Source organism: Syngnathus leptorhynchus, chromosome 13 (assembly GCF_054491065.1).
Source record: "Syngnathus leptorhynchus isolate UIUO chromosome 13, UIUO_Slep, whole genome shotgun sequence".
In the NCBI taxonomy this organism is placed as follows: domain Eukaryota; kingdom Metazoa; phylum Chordata; class Actinopteri; order Syngnathiformes; family Syngnathidae; genus Syngnathus; species Syngnathus leptorhynchus.
In genome coordinates this window covers 6,386,059-6,409,638 of record NC_141207.1, presented here as the reverse complement: position 1 = coordinate 6,409,638, position 23,580 = coordinate 6,386,059, and the positions used below count along the sequence as shown (strand labels likewise).

Below are 23,580 nucleotides of genomic sequence, written 5' to 3'. Positions count from 1 at the left end.
GCGATAATTTACATTTTTTTCTGCTGTATATTAATTATTCCATAACACAGAAGGGTAATTACTGTATCTTTGCTCCTTGTTGCAGCTTTCCTCAAGAGATTTTCTTAAATATATCATAGTGTGACCAAACCAAGGTAAGGATCGTCATGCAAACGCTGTTTATAGTGTATGCTCGCTAGCCACAGTATTAGGTACACCTCCATAATCCGATGAAGTCCATTAGCAGGGCTACATAATGACCAGTTGATGTTATTATATATACTTAACTAGTCCCCCAAAATAATCATTTTGTACAAATAATACACATTTGTTTGTTTGTGAATGCTAGGGACATATAATGATGGTTGAACAAATACATGTTCTGTTGACAAATGACAGACAAAACTAATAACCTGTTGCCATTCCTACAAAGTATTTAAACACAAAACAGTTAAGACATGCTCATTAAAAGTGTAGACAGTTAAATTAAGTTCACGTGTAAAGTGACTGTGTAACTGTATGGGCGTCAGCTCAATAAAGGTTGGGAAACAATGTCAGAAAATTCTTGCCACTTCACTTATGACTGAAGAGCAAACAAGTTTCTTCCAACTTTTTTTTTTTTTTGGTTTCTGCTGAAGAACGGCGCCCTCTAGATATACGTTGTGCCATTGCCTTCTCATGCATGGTGGACCCTGGGACACGTGATGTTAAGTATGTGTCCTATGTGTTTGCTTAAATGGGCAAGTGTGTTACAATGCTTCCTTTTTTTTTTTTGCTGCACAATGGCTGGCTTGCCCTCAGTTAGGGTGTTGTGTGTAGGTGGGCGGCAGAGAAGTGGCGCAACATCACGTGCTTTGCGCATTTGGACACAGGGAACATAATGTCTTCCCTTGACAGCTCACCTGTTGGAGCTTGGCAGGTATTATGAACTTCAACCAGGGCCAAGTCGGGGAATGTGAAGGGGCTCGCTGGCATCCCCCCACCCCCGCCACCCTATTATGTACTGGAATCTGCCAAGGCTTGCTTTTGGGGTGGGACGCCATGACCTCAGGCAGTGGGATGAGTGGGTGCAACTTGCAATAGAGAAGGAGACGAGTCGTGGTTAAGAAAGGGAGGACAGCCTTATTTAACCTTAAACCACACACATGATCTCAACCCACAGCTCCATAGGCTGATGTGAAAGTACGACGTGGGGAAGGGCACGGGTTAATCATTTGTCTCATCGACTTTATGACATCAAGTGTCCACTTCAGACACGCGGGGAGAAATTTCCACTTGACGGCGGGCGGGGTGAGGAGGGAGGGGGGGGATTGTTGAGAAGATGGAGGCTGTTTCTTTAAGAGCGAGGTCGAGTGAGGAGGAGAGAGAGAAAGGGAGGGACCTCTTTGCCCTCCAGAAACCAGGAAGGGAATTGAGTTGATCTGCTGCTGCTTGGTTAGCGCATACGGGGGCTTTAAGCCTGCACAACAGTGACAGAGGCTGGGAGAAGGGAGAGAGAGCCACAGAGAGAGAGAGAGAGAGAGAGAGAGAAAGCGCTCCGGAGTGGAGGAGAGCGGAGGGCTGCGCTAATCCTACAACAAGCAGCACCACGGCCATCGCAGGTGAGCTAAAAGACAGCCTGCCATCCCCTCGCTGGCTGCCCTGGGCCTGTCAAGCAGAGGGGGGGAGCAGGGCCAGCGGAGGAGAGTGGGAGGAATGAGGGAGGAGGTCGTGGAGGGGAGGAGGAGGGGGGGGGGGTGCCCTGAGAGGTGGGTCGCCTGTCAAGGTTCCTCTTTTTGACACTGCTGCACTTCCCCTCGTACTGCTGGAGAATCTTAAAAGTTTACTGTTGCCACTTTTCAGGCAGGTGGAAGCACTTACGGGAGGGGGGCGGCGAGCGAGCGGGAACTGTTATGAATTAATAATCAAGTCAAAAGCAACTTTTTGTGACAGCGCCATGGACAGCATGCTCCTCTTGTTGTTATTTAGGTCAGGAGTTTGAGGTGTGTGACAAATGTCATGTCGCCATAAGTGGATGGCAGAGACTGATGCTCAATTTGATTTGATTGTGTGTATTCTTTTTGTTTTTGTTTTTGATGCCTCGACTTGAATACCTGGCAGCCCGCTAGCAACACACTCCAGTGTATAATTCAGCCCCCGGAGTGGTTGCGTTAAAACAGGCTGGGAGAGAGGGTGGGGGGGCGGTCGAGGGCCGAGGGAGCTGGGTCTCGTAGTCCCGTGCCAGATCTCCAAAACAGATCAAGCGGGATGCCAGAACTCCGTCTCCCAGAGTTCCTTGCCCGTGGCAATCCAGGAAAGAGAGCAGCCGCCAGCCTATCCCGGCGAGGAGGTGCGGCGTGCGAGCGGCTCTCGGCCCAATAAGGGAAGCCCATGCAGATATCCCAGTTGTGGGCTGAAAATAGAGGGGGGGTGGGGTAATGATGGTTGCTGGAGGGGAAAGGGAGGAGGAGAGGGTGGGGGGGTCTGTTTGTGTGAGATCAGGCAAGGGCTTGCCTATATGACAAGGGCCACTCGCAAGTTTCCTGTCTGGTAAAGCTCGAGCCCTGCCCAGAGACGCAGGCAGCAGAGCTTGCCCACAGCCAGGGGAGGCAGAGCAGGGGGGGGACACTTACCTCCTATTTGGTAAGCACAGCGAAAACACACACACACATTCACACACACATTGTCTTGAGAAGTGAGTCAGGCAGGAGGGATGGAACTCACATCATGTTGCCAGTGAAGGAGTTCAGAGTTCTTGACCCACTTGCACACCAAGTAAGGGAAGGCAAATGGGTCAGTGTGCTCCGCTGCTTCTGTTCTCATGCAGCTTTTATTTCTTTGAAGAGATCTTCTTATGGTGTTCTCTGATATTGGAAGTGAGGAACACTGAAGGGAGTTGCACATTTGTAGTCAGGGACTGGAAGTGTTAGGGACTCTCCGAACCATCGAAACAAAAGCTTACTAGCATCTTGCTCTAAGCTCACCTGCTTCACTTGTGATTCGTGCCTCACGTGGGAGCAAGGCTAGACGTACTCGTTGGACCCGTTCTGTTGTTGTATTTTCGTTTGTGGACACCGAGAGGGTACTCGTAGACGCCCAATTGCTTGGAAGCGATGCGGTATGCTTCTCAGAAGGAAGCGGCAAGGACTTTTTATTTTTAAATCAGCCAGGTCTCAATGTCAGGGCGTACCACAGATAGCGCCATTATGATTTGTACTGATTCTATTCTTTTATGCTGCTTCTCAAGGTGCCGCTTTGGACCACACGGGCATAGTTGGCTCAAGCAAATCCCACCAAGAGGTTAAACTAGGACGCCATATGTGTTGAGTACGTAAGTGTGCACACACGCACGCATGTGTGTGCGTCGGTGTTACCAACAATAGATTCCAAGGGAATTGCAGGGGACTTCAGTGGCTGTGGGCTGGTCCAAGACACCACCCATCAATTTGGCGGTGAGGCTGAATACAGTTTGATATTCCTGTATGTTTGTGCCTCTACCGCTATAGCCCGAAACGAGCAGCTTCCGGCTGACTGAGAAGACAGGTTTTCCCCTCATGTCGCCGTGGCACTTTGAAACTTTGACTCTTTTTTTTTTTTTTTTTTTTTTGGACTGTAATCTAACTCATCTCCTCTAATGTCAATTTCAAACTTGTGAATGAATGATGGTGTACAGTGCATTGCAGAATAATCCATTGTGGCCATCTTTAAATCTTTATATGCGGGACTGGCAATGTTTAAAGTCATACTAAAGCCGCAAAAGTTGGATTCAAACTAGAGCCCGCAAAGCTGACGCGTCAAGCTGTAGTGAAAGATACGGCTGCTTTCGCCGTTCATGCACAACCCAACGTAGGCGGGATATTTCCGCAACAACGGAAGGCAACTCGTAATTGTATAATTAGATGCATGACGGCGTTAGCGACTGATGTGACGATTTCTTTTCAAAATAACGAGGCTGGAGAACACCAAATGTTCCCTAAGGCGGCAACATAACCCAAATTTTCGGAATGGGCCGTAATGTATCCTAACCTTAACCCTAACTAACACTAACGGGCAAACACAACAAAGTGCTGTGATCATTACAGTCAATATTTGTCTTGAGGAAAACTTGGATGTAAAACATTCAAATGAAAAATGGCGTGCCGTCTGGTGTCTCAGAACCGCGGATTTTTACGCCGCCACGGACTGTTCGTAACCTCAAAAAATTGTATGTTGGGACGCTCAAACCAAGGACCCACTGTTATAGTTACAATATGCAATTTTAAAAGGCATGAAATTACTAGTTGGACTTGGTCTCCCCCGTTCTCTGCATTTTCGACAGAAGGCGGGAGCTTAGGTAGTGTGAAAAGGACCTTCGCCAATCAAGCTTGTTAACTCGGTGCAGATCCATTTTTTTTTCCATTTTGCCCTTAACTTACAAGCGCTAGAAAATAATGTCAAATCAATAATATTTTATGATTAGATTGCCAGCTAGCAAAAGTTTTGTTTGAATTCCAAATGTTGTCATTTCGAGGCAACCCTGCAAATGCATGATACATGGCGGAGTCCTCTTGTTTTTTTTTTTTTTCTAAGCTTCATACCAAGCTGAGTCATTTCTTTCCTGCCGCGTGTAAAATTCATGCTAAGTCATAATCGAATGGCTTCAGCAGCCCCTTTCCCCCCTCACTGCAGTCTCACTTCTTCCCTTGTGTTTGGTTCCCCTGGTCAGCTGCTCGGCTCGTAACCGCACAGACCCCTCTCTGTTGTTTCCCTGTTGTTGTCCTCGTGTTCTAGGGGCAGTCAAGGGGCTTCTTCTGTTCTCTTCTGGGACATTTATTATGGAGAGGGCAATGCAACCTGATCAAATTAGGGCGAGCGAGAGACGCTCGGGATGTTTTTCCAGGCTGGGGGTTGAAGACTTTTTTTTTTTTTAAATGCTCATGGCATGACGAAAAAAACATGCATTCATTAAAGGCTCTCGTCACACGCCCACTGCCTATTTGGATATTGCTAAAATAACTAGCGCATAGACCACAGCCGCCTTTTAATTAAACAGAGCAGAGTGGTCAGGACGGCGGCATGTGACCAATGTGACACTGTTGATGTTGATTTAGGAGAGGAGATGGCTGGGTTGCGTTGGAGGTTGGCACGTCACAAGAGGACGGACGGACGGGCGGGGCGCCCTTAGCGGAAGTCCAGGAGGAGAAAGAGAAAGAGAGAGAGAGAGAGAGAGAGAGAGAGGGGGAAGTGAGGTGATGCCCTTGCTGCTGAGATGGAGCAAACATAACGGCCGAAGAGGGAGGCTCACAAAGCGGGGGGACACAGGAGTTGAGCAAGCCGAGACCGGTCATCTGATTACACAGCGGCTTCTGTTACATGTCTGTTAGAGGCCTGCAGGAACAAGTCCTTTCCGTTTGGTCTGCGTGCAGCCTCACTGGCTCATTCTCGTGTACCGTCTGAAGCCATGTGTTAGGTTTTGGTCACCCTTCTCGGTTTGTGAGCACGTCGCATTTGGAGACTTTTAATAGTCAGCCACGCAAAAAAAAAAAAGAGCGTTCGATGAAGTTGTGTGACCAATTTGTGGTTTTGATGCGCGTTAATCAATGCAGCGGCATCGTGGACCCTTGAACACAATCCGTTCATTGATGTTGCTTGACTTACAAGTTGTCGTTTGAAAATGATGAGTGAGGATCATCCAGTGCCTAAAGCAGTGCCTCTGGCGGTTAGAGAGGATGACAAAGTTTTCCCATAGTAATTGGGATGAATTAATTGATTCAAGCTCTTACCTTAGATAAGATGTGAAAAAGTGATGTGATTTATGTAACATCTGAAATTTCATCAAATCCATTTGAACTCCACTAGAGTTAAGACAGTAAATTGCACATTTGTTATTTGTTGTTCATTGTTATTGATTTCTTTTTTGAATACGATCTTAATTGTCAAACGAGTGACGAAAGAAATGAATGATGTCACGTCAAACCGACTGACTGACAGCCACATAACAGAGAATCAAAAGATAGTTTGCAGAGAAACGCTAGCACCTAATGAAGATTTGTAGATACTGCTGAAATTAATCAATAGTGACTTAGTTTGTACCAAACAGTCAAATCATTTCTTATTTTATTCCATTTCTGCTTTTGTAGTTGCGGTGGCATCACAAAAAAAAAAAAACAGATTCGATCCTTTACATGCTCATCATGAGATATCCTCAAGTCTTGCGTAACATAACGTATAGTGACAGTTTGGGTTTCACTTTCGAGGCGTGTTTTACCGGAAATTTCTTGGTAAAATTAGAACGCCGGTGACTTTCGACCATGGAGGTTACACTCCAATCAGCGACTGATTTCATCTTGATCTTATTGGAATGTTTCAAATGAGTCATTACATTACCTTGAACTCAATTTTCCTTCACTTCAATATTGTTGTCTGAACTCCCATGGAGTGTTAGACTGCACCTGGGTTTGCATAAGGGCAAAAATAACTTAATAACCCCCCAACCTGCTTACTCAAATGAATCTTTCCTGTGAACCTGTGGGCGTTGAGCTTTCCTCTCATCCAAGCCGGTTTTACCAGCTAAACCAACGAGATGCGAGTTTATCATTGACATCTGAGCCGGATTCCAAGACTCTTTGCAGTTCTGAGCGTTTGTGAGTTTAATAAACCGGCCTCGCCCACCGCCTCTTCACTCACTTTCCGTGTGTTCGCAAGAACTTCCTTACAAGCGAACGCCCCGAGCCTCGGCGCGACTTTCGCAACGTGGGTTTTTTTTATTTTTTATCAGCCGGCCGCCCTCTTCCTGCTCGTCTTCCAATAAGACCCATCACGTTTCCTTCCACGAGTCTCCTGGCAACTGCGAGTCACTTCGCTACTGTGGTGCTTTTTCAAAATCTGCTTTTCCTAGAAATTGCTCTCTCGCACCCCCCTCCCCATTCCGAGTATCTTGTACTATGCCCCTTGTTGAGTTGAAGCAGGTGATCCCCTCGCCCTGTCTGCTTCCTTGGAATGTTTTATCAGTTCATTTGAAGAGAGATAAAAAAGTTTGACTTGATGTCTGTTCTCTAGTGACAACTTAAGACCTTGCTTGAGAAAATTGATCTTTGTGAGTAATTTCCTTGCCAAAGCTGGCATTCATAAGCCATTGTGTCCTCCAAATCTCAGAGCCGTGTGGCATTTTATCACCTCGTGCCTTTTACATGGAACCAATCTGCTTATTCGCTTGATCAGCACCAGCTTCTGGTGTGATCAAAGTCGAAAACAGCGTCTTTTAACAGAGATCCCGCAAAATTGCTGCGAGAAAGAGCAACCATGTGCTTTTCCACACGGATAGGGCATCGTACTATCAGGTAATGTGATGACATCATCGCGGGAGAACGGAGTGTCAGTTGTTGAACTTCACACTTCACAATACCAGCATTTCGATTAAGGCCCGACCGAATGATTAATCAGCCGTCCGATTAAACATCGGCAATATAATTGTCCAAATGACTGATGTTGGCTGATTATTTTTGCCGTTATGTCCTCTAACAATTTCCGACAGTTGCGCAGTAAAACTGCTCTTATTATTCCGCATACTAAATTCATACCTTGTATCCTTGAATATATCGAATGAAAATTGGAGATAAGGTCATTCTTTGGACACATTCAAAACAAAGAAAAACTTTTTTTAACAAGCAATATTTAGATGACCATTGCAAGTTAATGTAAAGTCATAGCTTTGGGAGCTATTTTTTGCTTTATACATTTTTCAATCAATCGGCCAATTAATCTGTAAAAAAAAATAATGATAATAATTCTGCTAAAAACTGGCATCACCCCTCTAAAAAAATCAATTTTGGCCTGGCTGTAGTTAAATTGATAAAAAAAAAAATAATGATAATAATCTCTAGCGCCTTTCTTGAAATCAAAGGCCACTTTACACAAAGTAAATACCGCATGAAATGGGAAACCGCACATCCCAAAAGCTATGTGAAACAAATGCAGTCATTAAACAGTAATTCTTAGAAACGTCACAAAAGCACACTCAAGAAACTAGTTACAACTTGTCTCGAATGATACAGTGCCTCATGTTTGCTAAAATCTTGGGATCATTTCCATAAAAATCCTGGATATCTATCTCAAACACGTCAGCTGCTCTCGAGCTTAACATTTTATCTGCTTATTTGTAGGAATGAATGCTATTTGTTAGCCAAAGATAGACTTCTTGACTTCACAGCGGTGAATATCTTTCATCTGTGTTTCACAGCAGATCGAATACGCGGAAAAAAAAAAAAAAATGGCCATGTGACAAATAAGCAAAACACACAAGTAACTGTCGCGTTATTGCAAGGGTGAAGCCGAGGAGTTCCAGCGGCGGTTTCTCAAATTGGACGAAAGAATGAGCCCTTCCCTGGAAGCGTAGCTATAGACACACACCTACTTTGTTACCTGGCTTTGGGCTGCTTGGCCCGAAAGCATGAATTAGTCATAGGGAAGGAGGTGACGGGATCAGGTTGGTTGTGGTGCGGTTCTCAGTCCACGTACAGTCATCTGGGGACAGGTGGCTCCGGCATGTAGAGGAATCCCTCTGTGCTTCTTTGGCTCTCACTTCTAGTGTGTGTGTGTGTTTGTGTGCGCGTGCATGTGTGTGTTTTATCTCAGCTCAGCGTCTTTACCCCCGCAAAGCCGCAACCCGGGGTCAGCTCCTGTATGCGCCGAGGATAACGTGTACACAAGCTCGCAGCCAAAGCTCGGTCTAGTGCAGGTGCTTCAAGTCAGGGTCTGGACGGGCTTCACGGAGATCACTTTCCAGCGCCAGAGGACGTGACCGGAGGCCATGTGGTCTCGCTCTCTTTTTCACTCTCGCCATCGTCTCTTTTTCGTCTTTGTCCTCCCCCCCCCCTGTCGTCCTCTGCGTATTCAGATGAAGCCTCCTCTAATACAATTTGCGGGTGTCCTCTCAGACATCTTGGCAACCGAGTTCAGCGTAGCTCACCGTTTACCCAAAGTTAGCTAGGATAGCTTCCAGCTTACCTGGAATGAGGACATGAAAGAACAAACCCTGATGTGCCTTGGTGCAGCAGTTCATTTCACTCACTTAAGAATGTTTAAAAAAATACTTCAAATCATATTGCGTGTCTGAAAGGTTGTAAGCGGTGATCATTTCTTTGTCTTCTATTTCTTCATAAGACGGAAAATATTTCCAAACTGCTTGATCATTGTTCCCTATTTGAGCTTCTGCTGCAGTTTCATTTTGATAGCAGTCATTTCACCTTATGACCCCGCTTCTGTAATGAGCACGCCACTGTTTTAAGTATGAGGACATGCTCTTTGCTCCTTGCCCCCCTCCCCCCTCGACTTTGAAGGATGGGCGTAGTTGGTCGAACAATGGCAGGAGGGGAACGTGAATGCAGGTGAACAGGTGTGAGGGAGGAGAGTCGGCCAGGTTTGGCGAGTTGTTCCTGCAGCGAGCCAGCGTTTCATCCGAGCGAATCTGCCGCACAGTCGTATATAGAGTCCGAGCGGCCCCCGTCTCACCCCCTGCTGCCTCTCCCTGGCAGATGGAGAAGGGAGGGTGGGCGGTGGATGTACGATACGTGTTTGCGCGTGTGCATTATTGATGGCACCGCGTTTTCTGTGCGTGCTTGCTAGTGTGTTGATACAGGAATCGAGGATGGCTCGTTGTGCCCCAACGAAAGCCCCCCCCCCTCCCTCCTCCTCCCACTGCGCGGGCTTCAGTCGATCATTTTAATCTCCCCCCCCCCCGCACGTGAGCAAGGGGACAGCCATTCCTGAAACTTGGCACACAGAGCTGGGTGGGGTAACCAGCTCAGACCGGATTGACAACCTCCCTTTTAATACTGTTCCCTTGCAGCTTGTTGCGTGTCCTCTTCCTCGTGGAGTTTTTCCACATGCAGGGTCCGCCGTGGCAGCCCCCTTTCTCATTTTGTCCTGCTATCTTTTTTTTTTTAAGGGGAGAGCCCCCTCTTTATTTATTTCCTCCTTCCGCCTCCCTCGCTCTTTTCGCCGGCTCCCGGCCGACAGCCCGGCTCCCAGCATGCATTTTGATCCCCTCTGCCCTCTCCCTATCTGTCCTTCACGACCTCTTGCTCTAGTGCACGCACACACACACACACACACACACACACACACACACACACACACACACACACACAAATGTGTGCGTAGGTGTTTACAAGGAGACACCGAGACCGCCACCTGCACGCATAACAGGAAGTAGAGTCTGTAGCACAAGTATGAATCCAATGAGGGCAAATACTTCACTGAATGTGATCAAATGCATGAACAACATTTTGAGATGTGCCTTTTGTAAAAGTTCACATTATCTAGCATGATTGTGGTTTGAGCGCCTGCATTTTGTTTGACCTTTGAAGCTAAAAGCAACTTTTGTGCATTTTGACTTGGAGGGGTGGGACACACTCAATTATAAGTATTTTCAACTTAGAACATGACAATATATCTACAGAATGTCTTTATTCTGTTTTAGCTGGACTTTTACATGCATACCTTTTTTTGCAGTTTGCTTTGAAGTAAACGTGCAGATGAATACATGAAAGGAACTGAAAAAATACTCAACTTATTGAGGGTGGGGCCTTTTGTGACATGTTTATGATGCCATGAGTTTTTGATCTTTTTTTTTTTTTTTAGAGGGGGGGGAGTAAAGATTTACACGCACACTCCATTGCTCCATTAGTTCAACCAGAAATGCACATGAAGGTTTCTCTTGACAGTTCTGACTGAGATTTGGCTTTGATTCTGGCTGATACCATAGCTTTCTGGTATGGAGTTTTACAATTGTCTTTATATTCTCATTTAAGTGAAGTAAAGATTTGATTGAGTTGGCTTTGCTAAGCAGTTCTATAAAGGCGGCTTTCATGATTGTCATAAATGTATTTCATTTTTCTTTTGCTTCCATGATGCCAAGAATATGATCAACATATTTGTTTTGATCACTTTTGTTTTGAAGCTTCCTGTGTTCATGTGTCTGTTTTCTGTCATTCCCCTTCCTCAGACAGGCAGAGAGACGGACGGCAGGACGGATACACGGGTGGGGCCTGTGCTAGGCGGCTCGGCGGCAGGCTGGTGGAAGATGTCGTCCGGAGCCGGCGGGAGGGGAGGAAGGCGGCTCAGGGGAACGTCGGGCGGCGGAGGCCGAGGAGTCGCCGGGGAGGCCGAAGAGGGCCCCGTGGGGATCCCCTTCCCCGAGCACAGCGCCGACATCCTGGGCAGCCTCAACAAGCAGCGGCTGAGCGGGTTGCTCTGCGACGTTCTGCTGATCACGCAAGAGCGGGAGTTCCCAGCGCACCGCTCCGTCCTGGCGTCCTGCAGCTCCTACTTCCACAAGTTGTTCACATCGGGAGCGGCCGCCGACCAACGCAACGTCTACAACATCGACTTTGTGGCGGCCGAGGCGCTCGGAGCGCTGCTGGACTTTGCCTACACGGCCACGCTGACCGTCAGCCACAGCAGCGTGGCCGACATCCTCGCCGCCGCACGCCTCCTGGAAATCCCGCCCGTTCAAGATGTCTGCACACACCTGCTGGACACCAAAGTGCTCTCCCCGCCGGTATGACACCATTCTGCCCACTGCACATTACATTTCACCTTTTTATTTATACAGTTGCTCAGGGGTCAGGTAATGAAATTTCCAATGGAATTAAATAGTCTTCAAGAATCGCCTTTGATATGCCTTAAGCTAATGTTACTTCGATGAAATGTTGTATTGGTAAGAAGCATCCTCCATTGTATTTTTACCTTGGCTGGCAGGAGTCCAATTAAAATTAGTCATCGATTCCAAAGAAGAGTAATAATAAATCAAACCTATCACTCATGCCAGGATAATTTGAGTTAGGCAATACAGTGTATAATATATGCATTGTATGTGTGTGTTGTTAAACCTGAATAACCGTTTGCCACGAAGGTGTCTGGTCCTCGTGACTCCCCCCCCCTCTTTATTAAGTATGTAGTCAGCCCCCGTCACGCTCACCATTATCAGTGGCTCTCACCATACCAAACGCACACCCACGGCCTTGGGGTTAGTTCAACGCTTACTCACGCTCAGCCAATTGCTTGTGCGGAGGAACAGCACGCTGTGTGAGCGTGTGTGTGTGTTTTCAAGCATAATATCACAATCATCATCGAGAGTAGCGACGTGCGATTGGCTCCTGTCTCAATGTTATCGCAGAATGATCACACTTCACTTGCAATCATATAGGGCAAGATTTTCGTCAAATTAACTGAGGTCAGTTCAGTTCACGACTTGCAACAGGAACACCTTTGTAGAAACCACCATTTTGTAAGATGCTTCCAGATAACGAGACAGTCGACTATTGAGTGTCAGACCAATGTCCATGTGTGTGGAACAGTACAGACTGGTTTAAGCTATTAATACAATCAATTATAATTTTTGGGGGTGGGAGTGAATTTTTTTCTGTTTCTCCTTTTTTTTCCTCTGGTAACCTAATTGTCAACTGTACATGTAGTGTTACTTAAATCTGTCTTCTTGCTTCTCCAGGCGGGTAGTGAGCAAAGAAATGAGGATGAGGAGAGGGGCAGAGGAGGAGGCGAGCAGGGAAACCAGGTGCTGGCCCGGGAGTTTCTGGAGTACTTCCAGAGAGGGGCGCACTGGGGCAGCAGCTGCAGCACGCCAGAGCTCAGGGACCTGCCCACGCACCTGCACTTTAAGCACGGCAACGGCGGGACCCCCAGCAACGGAGCTCCCGGTGGCCCCGGTGAGTACTACTCACCCCTGGCCCTGGCTTTGGCTCAGGCCCCCATCCACGAGCCGGAAGAGGAAGAGGACGAGGAAGAGGACGACGAGGACGGGGAAACGGTGCAGGGCAACGGAATAAGCCTCGGGTCATTTTACTGCCCTCCCTCCCAGAACGGGCACTTCTACCTCCCGCCCGAGGCGCGGCCGGGGCTCGAGGCCCCGGAGACGGAAGATAGCGCCCTACAGCTGATGGCGAGGGAAAGGGGCTCGGCCAGCGCCCTCTTGCAGCAGATGATGGACTCCATCGAGAGGCAGAAGCAGCGCGGGGCGGCCGGGGAGGATCCGGGCGACGGGGACGACCCCGATATGGAATTTTACTACAATTACTTTAACAGCACTCAGCTCGAGGACACGGCTTCAGCCGGCGTGACGTCGAGCGGTACGCCGCTCTGGTTGTCAAGAAGCAACTCCGGTCACGACAGAGTGGGCGGAGGGGGGAGAGGGGTCGGCGAGAGGGGCGGAGGCGGCGAGAGGAAGATGCGCTCGAAGGCCTTTCAGAAGTGTCCCATATGCTCCAAGGTCATCCAAGGAGCCGGCAAGCTTCCCCGCCACATCCGAACACACACGGGGGAGAAACCTTATGAGTGCACCATCTGCAAAGTGCGCTTTACCAGGTAAGCCCAATTAATGAAGCCAGCGCACCGTGTCACGTGTCACAGACACTTTTGGCAACCCGGCGAGTGGTATGCGTCTGCAGAGTCGGAGGCTTGGGCTTTGCGTTAAGGGGCTAAGGCAGTGTTTATTTTTGCATCGCTTAGCATCAGCTCCAACATGGTGATAAAAGTGGCTTTTATTGAGATGCTCTGCAAAGCAAAGTCCTCGACTCGTAGCGCAGGGGTCCTATAAAAGAAGGCTGTGACTGTTATCTAGGTGGAGGCCCGCTATAAAGTTCTGATACAGAAGGGGGGGTTGCAAGCCCTGGATTGTGTGCTTCAATGCAGCCATTTGAACTTTTGATCTCGTTGCCCGAATTGCCCACAGCGGAGTAGTTATTCCACCACCACCCCCACTCCACTCTCTCTTTTGTCGCTGCTTTACCTCCCATCATGAAACCTGACTTGCGCCGCTCGGATAAATGCGAGCAGAGTTTAGCGTGACACTTTGACTGATTTCCCTGTATCGAGGAAGCCCGTCTTTTCTTTGAAATCCCTTCTGTAATTAATCAGAGCACTCGTGCTTGGAATAGATGCAAGCGGGCCTCAAATACCTAACAAGTTTTGGGACGCGGCGGAGATCGGCGTGAACCGAATTGCCCTCCTGGTTAAATTGGACCGGCAGTGGGAAGTGGGCTATTTGTAATCTTAATCCTGTTTGATCGGGGTTAGGAGTGCCGCACACTAGGTAATAAATCACTGCTGTCCTTAAGATAATTCAGCCCTGTCAGTGGCGGTGTTAACGTGTGTGTGTGTTCATTTAGGGTACGGTTGGCGCAAATGATTGGCTCCTTGTTTAGTGTGAGAGTTAATCCATTTAAATTGCTTATGTTGTCAAATAGGGGGGAGGGAAGGGCAAGAGCCAAGTTGAAGGTGTCCTGATAAAGTTCAGTCCAAACTGGCATGTGACCTCCTCAACTGTATCATTTAAGACAACAATTCACAACGAAATCATGTGATGTTAAGAAGCTGCATAGTAAATTTTAGGTTTGCAGGGGGATTTAGTTCTGCCCAGTCAATGGACTGTTGCTTTGCTCCCAGAAAAAGTTGGAACCATAAAAATATGCCACGGTGAACGTTGAGCTTTATTGTCAGGATACAGTCGTGCAGATAAAGATGCAAACTTTATGGTTTCGTCTCAGGCGACCTGGTTGACCTTACAGTGGGAGGGGGGTCAACTGGTGGTGAGCCAAATGTTTGGCCATGAAACAGAAAATAAAAGCATTTGCAGTGTATTTAGCTGACCTTGTAGGAATCTCTGTTTTGATGCTTCTTCATTGGTGTTTATTCTGATGCCCTTTTGTGCTCCCTCCTTCCCTCCCTCCCTCCCTTCAGGCAAGACAAGCTCAAGGTTCACATGCGGAAGCATACGGGAGAGAAGCCTTACCTCTGTACGCAATGCGGGGCCGCCTTTGCTCACAACTACGACCTGAAGAACCATATGCGCGTTCACACCGGCCTGCGTCCCTACCAGTGCTCCAGCTGCTTCAAGACTTTTGTACGCTCAGACCACCTGCACCGCCACCTCAAGAAAGACGGCTGCAACGGCATCCCGTCCCGCCGGGGACGAAAGCCTCGGATGCGAGAACCCGGGCTCCTGGATGCCCCCGTGGGTCTGATGAGCCCCGGCTCAGACACTGGCCTGGAGCCTCACATCATCAAGGGACGGCAGCTCTCGGAAGCTCTCAAGTCTGAGGTGGAGGGGGCCCACAGCCCACAGCTCGCAGGGGGGGCAACACCCTGAGACAAAACCCCATAAGAAATAGACGGACGGACGGACACCATCACAACGTCACTCTGCTCCACACGGGAGGAAAAAGACAGACTTCAAAAGGATATATAGATATATAAAAGCTAACTATGGCTCTATTCAACCAAATCAGGGTGTCACAAAAGTTTGAATCTTAACATTTCTTTTTCTCCTTTTACTTTGGGAAAAACAAAGTAGACTTGAAAGCACTTGAGTCGGTTTAAAGAGCAACCAACGCTTCAAATCACACACCCGCGACGTGTCCACTTTCTGGGCCATTTTTTTCTTATCAATAATAATAATCGGGGGTTTTATACATTGGCGTCATGTATAAAGGACACTAAGAAACTATGCAGTTGATTTTAGGTTTTTATTATCGGGTGAGCTCTGAGCAAAGGTGTCTGAGCTCCTTCCGACTGCCGTACGGGTGAAGCGAGGACAAATCTTTCCCAGAGAAAACAGCTTCTTTTTTTTTTTTTTTTTATTCTTTTGCAGGTTTAGAGATGTACAGTTACCATAGAAACAACGTTGCCATAATATGGCATATGCAAGGAAAACTCACCACACTTGTGATGCAACATGCTCACTCGCTTGCTCTCTCGCTCGCTCTCCAAATGCTCCAGAAAGAGTCATAGACAAGGGGTTTGATTGAAGTGTTACTTACTCGATAAGAAAAATGCGTCGGGAGAATCGATGTCTTAGAACGAGTCAAATCCACATTGGTGGGGGCTCCAGGTTGCAGAACGAAGGGAGTACGAGGCTGGCTGTTTTTAAAACGCTACCACTGCCCTCCGACCTCTGCAATTTAAGTTTTCCTGTCTTAATTTTATTTGTATTAGTTGACCGGGTACTTGACACTTTATAATAATGTATACGTGTATATACAGCATGGACCGATAATGACATCCCCTGTTAAGTGGCTTTTCCTGGCGGCGGGGGGGGGCGGACGTGGTATTTCTCACAGCGTCGGCAAACAAACCGTGTGAATGTTTGTTGAGCATGGCCGTCACCTGAGCGAGGGGAAAATCGAAACACTTGATAGATCCTGCCTGAAAATGATTGAAATGATTGCTTATGCTTTGCTTTGTGCAGCGTGTCCTTGTATGACAAGGCGCAGGTTTAAGGAACAAACAGGGAGACCAAATGAGACTGATGAAGAGAAAAGATGAGCACCTTTTTTTTTTTTCTCTCTTTGTATAATTTAACGAAAGACATCCAATAGAAAGGTCGAGGTATATTGAAAGATTTTTTTTTTTTTTCTGTTGAAATATTTTTCTTTTCACAACCTGGACCATTTCGAGAACGGTATAAATACCTGCCCCGTGTTAGGAAGGCCAAACAGAAATGCAGCTGCAGCTGCTTCACGGGGAGGAAAGAGGAAAGGGAGGCGGATCTCGCCGTGTCTGATGCATTCCAAAAAAATAATCTCCCCCAGCTCAGCCACGTTTCCATGCAGGCGGAGGAGGGTGGGGGATCGGATCACGCCTCTCTCGCCCCCCCCTTTCCCCTCCCCTCCGTGGACCTCTAATGCCCTTAAGGGACATGATTATTATAATCGAGCCTGGTGTTACCGTGGGTGCATGCATGTGTGTGTGTGTGTGTGTGTGTGTGTGTGGCAGCAAGGGTCCCTCTGGCCACATCACCAGTGTGTGAGTCAGCCCCAGCCTGTTCAAACATGCACCTTGAGCTGTCAGCCTCAGCGCACTCCCCCGGCCGGCTCTGCTAAAAGTCACGTTTCCACCGAGCAGTCCGCCTCACTGCACGGCGGTACGGTTTCCATCGCCCGTGAGGTCACGCAGGTGAACGCCAACAATTGTCTGAGTTCCACTGTACAAAGCGAACTTTCTTTGCTTGCACAAGAGTGTTGAAAAATTGGACTGCTCGGTGGAAACAAGCCAAAGACAAATTGATTGATTTATTTTTTCTTTTCTTGACAATGGAACACAATTATTTTGTTAATTTTTTTTTTTTTTTTTTTTAATCGGATGGGGGAATCTGAATCTTCGGAACGCTTTGTTGTCAACGGTGCTCGAGTTCCCGTAGCTGACGTCATGTTTTTTTTCATCTTTCGACCACAAACTAGTTGAGCCTGATTCAACAGTACACTCCATTTTTGGCAGATCCATTTTATGCCCATCCCCGGCCCGATACAAGATCATCTCTGCTGTAAAGCCTCTCCCTGTCTTTAATTGCACCTTAATCAGAACAAGGCAGGTTCCGAAAGCACTTTGTTACAACACAAGGGCACTTTTGTTAACAAAACGGGTACTTCAAGAGAGAGAGAGAGAGAGAGAGAGAGAGAGAGAGAAAAAAGCAAGTTGCAAACGAGATTGGCCCTTTTCGTCTCACGGCGGTGGTAAATAAAAAAGCCCTTCTTTCTTTGTTTTGTTTTCACATTTAACAACAAGCTGCCAAACAAAAAAAAAGTAATGCTCCAGGAAAAAAAAAAAAACTCGATAAAAGGATGTCTCAAAATGTAACTGATTGCACTTGAAGTTAGCTGTTAGCGAGCTGTCGAAATCTCTTAAGTAGACGGAGAGCGGTGTGTGTGTGTGTGTGTGTGTGTGTGTGTGTGTGAGTGTGTGTGAGTATGCATTTTCTTCTGGAAGGTCTGGGGGACAAGCTTGTGTAAACAAACGTTGCCCCATCTGTTCCCCAGCTTCCCTCCGAAGCGTGCGACCATAACGGGCCCCCAATGTTGTAAAACACCTCATCGGACAGTCGCTTGTTTACTTCACAGCTCTCTTGGCGCACATTTGCATAAATCTCGGTTTACCCTCGCTGGTCATTGTCGGCGGCTGTCCGGGTCTTGGGAGTGTACTTTTGAGTTAGTCCCCAATCTCGTAAAACAACAAACAAAACAAAAAGCAAGCTGATGTCTGTATATTGTCTTGAGTAGGAACCCTAAACCAGTTTTGTTCCTTAATAACCTTTGAGCCATCTAAACCTGTGTAACTTTGGACCTTTATATTTCTTCTCGTCTCGGACGTTCCTAAATCCATTTTAATCCGAATTGAAATCGGTTTTCATTTGTCAGGTTTGAACCGAGTTCAGACAAATTCTAGTACACTTTGGTTTGGGCGCTAAAACCGTCAAATGAATGAATCAGGTCCTGAGTGTGTTAATGTTGGATGTGGGCGGAGTCTATTAGGCCTTCAGTGCCAGAAAGGTGGCAGTAAACCAGTGTCTTGTTTGGGATTTCAAGCCTGATAGCACCAAAATTTGGTGCTTCAGATGAGCGTAGCGCAAACGTTTGCACTAATTGTCAATGTTCTTGTCCTGCTGGTGAGAGACGACTTCAGAAAGGCCACATGGGGGGGACCTGGGTCGGTCCTGTCCTATAGAAGTGATCTTGTATAGTCTATATATAATATACGTTGACTAATACCAAAGGAGAGTAAAGATATTTTAAGATGTACCAATCAAATTGTTGGGTTTGAATCCAACTTGCACGGTTCCCCTTTGTGGAAGGGTCCGAATTTTAGCCTCATTCGAAATATTTGGGCCGGTGTGCAAAGATATGGGACACATAGATGAGATTGATGGATTTTCAGTCCAACTGATGAATAATGAATCAATGATAAGACTTTATTTGTTCCATCGCTCTGTGATTGTGCTGACTGTGCGATTTTTTGCAATGTGGAGCTCCGGCTCGCTCCCACCAGGTGAGCCTTACGTGGGTGGGCCCTGTTTGACCAAACTCGTTTTTGTTTTTTGTTTTTCTCCGCCCCGTGCTTTCAGACCAAACGCTACGAGCTGATGCAAATTGTGCGGCTATTTAAGCTTTACTTGAATTAATTTATTGTTTTTATTCTTAACCTTGTTCAAAACTGAAGAGTTCTGCAGCCAATGTATCTCTACCCCAACCTTTCTGATTCTCGAGTGTTTTTTCCAAATGGACCTTGACGTCTGTTTTTTTGTCGTTTTCTCTTTATCAAAGACTTTTTTGCTGAATATATCTGATTAAGCCATAAAACAAGACCAACAACCACAATAAAGATTGTTTTTTTTTTTTTTTGAAAGCGAGATGGGGGTGACTGTTATGGAGCTTTGTGGCGGCAGACACCAGGAGGGACCGGCTCAGGGGCGGCGGCGGCTCTTTTGCTTTGTTATTGTGCTTTCGTAGATGATTGATATTGGAGTTTTTCCCCCGTCTACCTTGGAATGCAAGTGTGGCACTTACCTGAGCTCCGGGAAAAAAAAAAAAAAAGCGAGAGAGGGCTAAACACCAGTCTTAACGAAAGATGAGCCTAACGTGGACCATTTGTACCTCCTGGTTCTCGGCATGTACATGTTGGAGGCAGAGCCATTACGGGTGGGGGGGGGGGGGGGGGGTTAGGGGGTTAAGTCGTAATGTTTTCAGGGTCAGGGTAGCACGTAAACTTTTGGGAAGGTGTGGCCAAAAAAAAAAAAAAAAAAAAGACGTCCAGAAGATGCGGAATGTTGCGGGTCTCCTTTTTGCCTCTTTTTTGCAAGTACTTCTCAGGTGGAAACAAAACACTGCTATGCATTGGCTGTCTATGTTCGTGTCTCATACCACGCTCGTCATGTTGCCTCGCTAATTAGCCGACAAAAATTGCAAGGCTGGGCTCATTGCAAAAAGTCTGATGTTAATTTCATAACTTGTTGGGAGGGAAACATCTCTTTGAGTTTCAGTTTTGAAGAGTAGCACCAGGTAGTGGAGCCCTGCGTCATGCAGCAAACATTCCATAACTTCATACTGTGATTCCCCTTCTTTCATATTTTTTTTTCACTTCCTCTCAAGCTTTTGCGATTGTAAACATTAGCACTTTGCGATAAAAGGCCATTGTGTGTTTCGATGATGTCCTTTTTTTTGTGTGTGTGGCTTCGGTGATGCTGTTTCACTTCCTGTTGTGAGAATTACACTTGAATTGTTCGGTGGAAGATGGACGCCATATTGGATGCCCTTTGCTTGCTTGCTTTATTTTGTTTTTTTTAAAAGGAGAAACATGATTGGTTCTCATTTCGGGAGACTCATTTGAAAGCTGTGTTTAATGTCACGTGTAATACGGGAGTGGGCCAGAGCATTTGATGCAATCCTAAAAACAAACCCAACCTCAGTTTTTAGGATAAGGTTCGCCAACCCCGGTCGGCGTACAGTACAAGGCTGGATCAGGTATCCATCTTGAGCACTTTTTATTTTTGCAAATCAGCGCAATGTAATTGCAGTCCCGTGGGAAGAAAGATATTGATCAGAATATAACCTGGGAGATTAATAGAGATAGTAGGCTATTTATTTCGAGCATATTTGTGAGGTTTCTGAAGTGGCCTATTAGCTGTCACATTTCCTAACATGGAGATTTGAAATTGTAAACGCAAGAGTCACATCAGACAACAAAATATATGGCCATGCAATATCGGAATCAAAATCGTATGATTAAGGGGATAGAAAAAAAAAATGAGTTGGAATATTTTAATTGATTTCACATGTATTTTGTTTGCTCTGTGTGACTCTTGTTTCTTTAGTTCGCTCCACTTGTTTATGAAGCTTCAAGCAGGTGAATTGTTTTGGGGAGAATTTGCACTTTCTGATTATGAGAAAAAAAATGTATATGAGACCACTACATCCACACCATCAAAAATCGTGTAATTCCATGTTGTCTTTTTTTTTTTTTTTTTTTAATATATCCTAAAATGTCTGGCATCTGGTTGTCTGGTTTAAAGAATATACAAATCTTTCTATTAAAAAGAAAAACAATGGTTGCAAAGGTTGATGATGGATGTTTTGTTTGATTGATTTGACACAACTAATCTTGTTTTGTTTTTTTCAGCCAGAGCTCGGAGTTTACATCTCACAGCATATCAACGAAAATTTACATACAGTTAATGATGTTCCCCTATTCCAATTTATTAAATGGTTGTCAGCACACACCTACCTCAGATTAATCCTAAAGTAAGTGCAATTTAACTCAACTATTGGTTAAATTAATGTCTGGAATTGACTGAATGACCAAAAACAGGTAACTCACGATTTTAAATCTTCATCCCTCCTGTTGATCAAAATTGATCGTTTTCCTTGCAAAGGCAATTTTATTCAATTGTCTTTCAAATACTGTACATGTATATTGCATCATTTAATGTTAAACATTTACATATATTCTGACATTTTATTATAATTTTAGTATTTTATTTATTTTTTCCATATAGTAGTCCTATTCCACCACTAATGGAAGCAGTCTGACCGGCAGGTGGCAGTGTTGTTTCTCTTTAGCTACTTAGAGGGAGGAGCAATCAGAATGTTGTGACGCTACATGCGTAGTAGTCCTACATTGATTTGAAGTTCCTCCAAAATTATTCCACCACTAAATGGGAGCGTGACAGTGTCTGTGTAGTTTCACCGGCAGGTGGCAGTGTTGTTTCTGTTTAGATCCTTAGTGGGAGGAGCAATCTCAGAACGTTAGGACGCTGCATGCTCTTCACCGCCTCCTGTGCCTTGAACTAACATTTGTACCATCACGGCAAGGCTTCATATCCTTAAGCACATGTTAGCAGCACGGTGGACCTAGTGGAACTAGTTACCATCTCAGCCTCATAGTTTTGAGATTCTAGTTTGGCTGGAGCCTCCTTTCTGGAGTTTGCCTCATGGAAGATGAAGGAATCCATTAAGTTGCATATTTTGGTGTTATTTGGAGGTCCATTTGTAGGCATTGGGCCACTCTGCAGGAGAGAGGCTGTAAAGCGGGCTGGCCTTGTTGTCACCCCGACTTCCTGTTTGTCTCGCACCATCTCCCTCAGGCCATCCTGCCAGGTGACAGAGGTCACGGAGCAGCTCATTAACCCCCACCCTCACAGCTCATACGTTTTACAAACACACACACATTTTAAAATGCTGCACTAATAGCAGTAAAGAGAACCTAAGAACTGTTTTATGCTATGTTGTCATTTTTGTACTCAACATATATAGACTATATAAGACTTTTGACGATACGAGCTGTGGTTCGCTCAATTTTTTAATTGTCTCGGTAGGTATAAATATTGTTAAATCTACTGAAATACTCGGTAAAAATACTCAAATCATTCATCCATCCACTTCTGCATAGTTACCAAAGTACTTTTAATATATTGTAATATTCCCGAAAAGAAAATGAAACACCTACATAATAGTTCCTAAAAGTTACCTAAATACAAATTGACATGGTCAGTCAAGGCACCACTTCCCGCGACATTAATGACACCACATTAGTGTACTCAAAGCTCGGGTCAAAAAACGGCACCTTTGGTGGCAAGCAATCACACCCTGAAAGGTACAATAAAGTACTTGTTTGGCTGTTTTGTTTTGTTTTACGTTCGCCAAGAACAAAAACGGCAGGAGGTTTTGTTTTGACAGCTGTTTGTTTGTTTGCAGGATTACGTTGAAATCACACACTATTATCCAACCCGCTAAAATAAAAAATAAAAACATTCTTATGACAGTTTATTATGACATTACCAGTTTGCTTTGGTAGGATTGTAGCGCTTTTGTGTAATATTTCAATTTTATTGTACTCTGCGATTTTATTTATTTATTTATTTATTTGTTTATTCATTTATTTATTTATTTATGTCATAGTTCCTCTAACATGTAGACTTTATTCTTGTTATATATTTCTTGTATTTTTTTTTTTTTAACTCATCAATTGATGTATTACCTTTTTTTGGAATTAATATTTGTTCTCGTCACATCACCACTATTCTCAAAGCATTGACTATTTTTTTAAAATTATGACTATTCTCAAAATGTTTGGCTTTTAAGGTAAAGATTGAAATTGTAATGATGTTTTAAAAAAAAAAAAAAACATTTTTCAGCCATCTGACAATCCTTGTGAGGCAGGAAGTGACGACTCTAGACAGACACACACTCACACACGCCCAGAGTAGCTATTTTATTAGCTGGCGTTTGAACCTGTTGTCCAGATGTGTGGTCTGCTCCAGCTCATGAATTATTATATGTTTGTGATCTACCTTTTAAAACACGTGTCCAACGCTCACTCCAAACAAACTAAAGCATGAAGGGGGGGCTTCTTTTTGAGTGTTCCTACATTCAAGTGCGTCACGTCACTTGCTATGCAGGCAGAGCGGCATCATTAAGCCAAATGAGCCTCTCACTGCCCCCACAGTGAGCACTCGGAGGCAATAATGTAGAAACACACACATATGCACACACAGTAGCCTCATTTTCAGCGCCGTACACCTTTCTCGGGGGGATATAAAGAATCCCCTCTGCTTTTGCATTCCCCCTCCAAACTAGCACTTTCTCTTGGGCTCTGTTTTGTTCACATCAGGTGCTTAAATGGCTCAATATGACAATAATTAGGCAGTGAGCAAGACATGTGTTCTTTCTTATGTTGATAAGGGACATTGAACTTTAACCCCGAAAAAAAAATCTCCCCCTCCATTACACCACCTATTCCGCACGCCTCAAGCCAACCCCATCCTCGACTGGTCCAGCTCCCTCCAGGAAGGGCCATGTGTGT

The 23,580-nt window shown here is 45.6% G+C and overlaps 1 protein-coding gene across 3 annotated transcripts; it reads left to right on the top strand.

The window, feature by feature from the left end:
• Positions 1–1,331: 1,331 nt before the first annotated feature.
• zbtb7a (zinc finger and BTB domain containing 7a) lies at positions 1,332–20,839 on the top strand. 3 transcript variants are annotated; one of them, XM_085927772.1, is made up of 5 exons: positions 1,332–1,580; positions 3,206–3,410; positions 10,943–11,497; positions 12,446–13,317; positions 14,692–20,839. In XM_085927772.1, exons 3-5 carry the CDS (start codon positions 11,021–11,023, stop codon positions 15,098–15,100), a joined length of 1,758 nt encoding a protein of 585 aa, XP_085783898.1. In that variant the 5' UTR covers positions 1,332–1,580; positions 3,206–3,410; positions 10,943–11,020; the 3' UTR covers positions 15,101–20,839. The 3 variants fall into 3 exon arrangements, with proteins under 3 accessions (XP_085783898.1, XP_085783897.1, XP_085783899.1); XM_085927771.1 differs by lacking the exon at positions 3,206–3,410; XM_085927773.1 differs by lacking the exons at positions 1,332–1,580; positions 3,206–3,410 and adding an exon at positions 3,447–10,709.
• The last annotated feature ends 2,741 nt before the right edge of the window (positions 20,840–23,580 follow it).

Bases quoted from the DNA above. Each gene is read 5' to 3' on its own strand.
- zbtb7a (XM_085927771.1), top strand. From the start codon at position 11,021: ATGTCGTCCGGAGCCGGCGGGAGGGGAGGAAGGCGGCTCAGGGGAACG. The intron at 11,498-12,445 runs GTATGACACCAT...TTGCTTCTCCAG, and splicing joins CCAAAGTGCTCTCCCCGCCG to GCGGGTAGTGAGCAAAGAAA. The intron at 13,318-14,691 runs GTAAGCCCAATT...CCCTCCCTTCAG, and splicing joins TGCAAAGTGCGCTTTACCAG to GCAAGACAAGCTCAAGGTTC.